The 3,024-nt window shown below is 37.3% G+C and overlaps 3 protein-coding genes across 3 annotated transcripts in view; 1 reads left to right on the forward strand and 2 right to left on the reverse strand.

Annotated features, from left to right (window-relative positions):
• The window catches only part of LOC109537287 (mitochondrial ribosome-associated GTPase 2), a 3,224-nt gene extending 2,184 nt beyond the window's left edge, over positions 1-1,040 (reverse strand). Inside the window, exon 1 of the mRNA XM_019903924.2 lies at positions 273-1,040. Within this exon, the coding sequence (XP_019759483.1) occupies positions 273-389 (117 nt within the window). The 5' untranslated portion in view covers positions 390-1,040. The remainder of the gene's footprint in view (positions 1-272) is intronic.
• Positions 1,041-1,105: 65 nt separating this feature from the next.
• LOC109537288 (39S ribosomal protein L15, mitochondrial) lies at positions 1,106-2,412 on the reverse strand. The gene is made up of 4 exons (XM_019903925.1): positions 2,175-2,412; positions 1,948-2,096; positions 1,558-1,883; positions 1,106-1,447 (listed from the first exon to the last, which is right to left on the reverse strand). Exons 1-4 carry the CDS (start codon positions 2,265-2,267, stop codon positions 1,146-1,148), a joined length of 870 nt encoding a protein of 289 aa, XP_019759484.1. The 5' UTR covers positions 2,268-2,412; the 3' UTR covers positions 1,106-1,145.
• A 37-nt stretch (positions 2,413-2,449) lies between these two features.
• The window catches only part of LOC109537282, a gene marked incomplete in the record, with an annotated part of 7,304 nt that continues 6,729 nt past the window's right edge, over positions 2,450-3,024 (forward strand). The window contains 2 exon segments of the mRNA XM_048665164.1: positions 2,450-2,571; positions 2,924-3,024. Of these exon segments, the coding sequence (XP_048521121.1) occupies positions 2,967-3,024 (58 nt within the window).

Below are 3,024 nucleotides of genomic sequence, written 5' to 3' on the forward strand. Positions count from 1 at the left end.
TTTTTGCTCATTTCTCGGAGGCAAAATGAGCAAGAACGCTCATTTGGACATCATTCTAGACAGAAATAAATGGCCTTTTTAGAAAGTGAACCATGGATGGGGAAATGTTGGCAGTTTTCTCAAAAAAGGCTTGAATTCAAGAAGATTTAGACTTGCGTGGTTTTTTCTGGATACTAATAAACTGAAAAATAAATAAAGTGCGGAATGAATTGTATACCAAATTTGCATGACATTTTGATAAAGCAGGTTATATTTTCCTAATATCTACTTACCGAATTTCCAGCGGCCTTTGGTTTTTTAAAAGGAAGTGGTTTTGCTACACGTGAAGATTGTGAATACTTTGCATATCCTATAACGAACTTTATGGTCTGTTTTCCAAAGTTGAACATTTTGTTTTGGTATTTACATTTCTATAGGTTACAATCAGTGATCCATTCTGTTTCCTTCCAAAAAAATTTCAAATTCTGCTTATAACCTCAGACAAACACTATTTCCAGCCATAGATAAAGACAAGTACTTCCAGCCACTTTCCAGCAGAGAAAAGTACTTGTCTTTGCACAAGCCATATTTTCCGTACTTTCGAAGAATTCAACAACCCATAGATGAAGACAACAACCGTTGTTGCCTAGAAACCGTCCCTGGTGACGTGCTTTTCCGGATCACGTAAACCTTATCGACCAATTGTTTGTCTTCAATTGAAGTTTTAAATAAGCCGGTTTTTACACGTTCGTTTTGGAAAAAGTGTCTTATTTGTTGGAATTGCCTCTCGAAGGATTGAAGAACCCGAAAATGTGACTTGAAACTAGAAAATTTGCGATTGTAAAGGAAATGTTGACGATTTGTCTCTGATTTCTGGCAGTTATTTGCATAGATGAAGACAGGGTTATTTCTTCAGCTTGGGAATGTTTCTACATTCTATGTTAATTTCTTCATTAGTACGTTGGAGCCATGGCATGTAGGGTTGGTGCCTTATTGAGATCTCCAGCTTTCTTGACGCCCATAGACCAAAACATGGTTTAGACCTTCTAAAGCCAAACCACAACAGTTTTCCATGGAGGCTCGGTTCTGTGGACACGCCTACCCCACTCGTACTATAAGACTCAAGAACTGTCTATTATTTATTTCTTAATACTCAATTTAACATCTTACGACGAGTAAAACTCTGTCAATTCCTTATCCTTTGGCTTTAGAATTACTTTGTCTTTCAAATTAACGATCCATCCGGGATGGAGGCCATAGAACACCTGTCGAGGATCTTTCCTTTGAATTAACATGTCATACTGAGGATCGTCCTCAATTTTCGGCAATGTATATCCATATTTTTGCGCCAGCACCAGACGTTCTTCTGATATCTTCTCTGGATCAGCCAGGTAGCCCCTGTTTGTCGCGCTTGAGTAATATTCAATAGCATCTGGTGGCGGTATCATTCGTCGTGGGATTGGCATGCCTTGAAAGTAAATTATGGATTAACCAAGACATCATCAGGAATGCGTCGACTTGTGTAATGATGATGATTTCCCAATTTTCTCTAAAACTTTTTAATGAATGCTTTCTTACCCCTTTCAAAAAACTTTTTAGTGTCACACATTGCTTGCAAACAGTGAGGATCGTAGTAAGCAGTGGTAATCACACCACCAGCTCTCTCAACTGCAGCAATTACCAATTCACTGGCCCACTGAACTTCCAGGTTTATCTTGGCCTGAAATATATCAGCCCCTTCATCCGTTAGATTCGCTCCAAAATGTTTTTGATCGACGGATATAGTATAGAGTCCAGTGTTAAGCAACGCTACTAGATCTACCGGTTTTGCAGTGTCCACTCTATTCAGGTCAACAAACTTTTGAAGCTGGAGCAAGGAGAGTGGCGGATACTGCCTCTTTAAACTACGAAAAGTACCATTTTAACAATGAAGTAGGCAGGCAATATGGGAAATATTTCTTAACTTACTGGTGGCCTTTATAGTATGGTTCTCTAGGAAATCGGAGATAGAAGGGATTGTTTCCGGTCTCGTAGCCTAAACGCATATAATTATGTCTTGATCTCTGACCTTCACCATGGAAGTCGCCTCCATGTTGACCACGACCCCTTTTTAGAGACTACAACAAAATATTCGTTTGTTTAAACTTTAGACATCCATTTCGGATAGATGGTAGTGTTTTATTCCAGTTACTTACGTTTCTTGACCCGGGATTATCTCTGATGTTACTTAAGGATAATCTGGGAAGGCTCCTCAGGAGCTTCAATGCTCTTTCTGACTGCCCCGGCATTGCAGGGAATTCGCAAAGGCCCCTTTTATTTTTTGACACGAAAGATAGGTTAACTTGTTTCACTCTAGTTAATCAGTGTTACTAACATGGCAAACGCTAATGTTACTCTAAAGAGTAAGTAACTGGATTTTTGTCGTTTAATTCCCTGTTTACATGACATTTACTTCGAATGGTTTTTAGGTTAGCGGTAAACAGAAATTTGGAAATATTTAATATTTGGAGACAAAAAATAGTTATTTTTTATAGTGTTCTGATAAGGTGTGCCTTGCCGTTCCGTTTCAGATATTAAACGTGAGTTTTGACCGTAAGTGGCATATTTTTATCTTAAATTTTTGTTTTCTCTACGACTAATTTCCTGTGATTGAATTGTGTTCACATTTATAACTTTGTTTTATTCTACTTATTTTAGCTCTAAGGCTAGAATTTTTATTAATAGTTATGCATACATTATCAGCTTTTCAGGTCTGTCTTATTGTGGAAATTATGATATTTTGAAAACTCAGTTACAGATTGATTTTTAGTTTTATAAATCAAAATACGTTTGATAGCTATAATTCAGTTCAGTAATTCTTGAGTATTCAAGTGGTCTACCAAATAGCTCTGATAAGAGAGTAGGTGTGTTGAAAAATGTATAAATAATTGTATTTTTATTTCAGGATATCGTTATACAGAGCGAAAATAGTTACTAAGCTGCTGAAAATGGAACCGGCAATAAATCCTCCTGGACCTAGCTGGTATCTGACAAACATAATGGCTT

This window comes from Dendroctonus ponderosae, unplaced genomic scaffold (genome assembly GCF_020466585.1).
Source record: "Dendroctonus ponderosae isolate FM_Combo_2020 unplaced genomic scaffold, Dpon_F_20191213v2 Dpon_F_20191213_3, whole genome shotgun sequence".
In the NCBI taxonomy this organism is placed as follows: domain Eukaryota; kingdom Metazoa; phylum Arthropoda; class Insecta; order Coleoptera; family Curculionidae; genus Dendroctonus; species Dendroctonus ponderosae.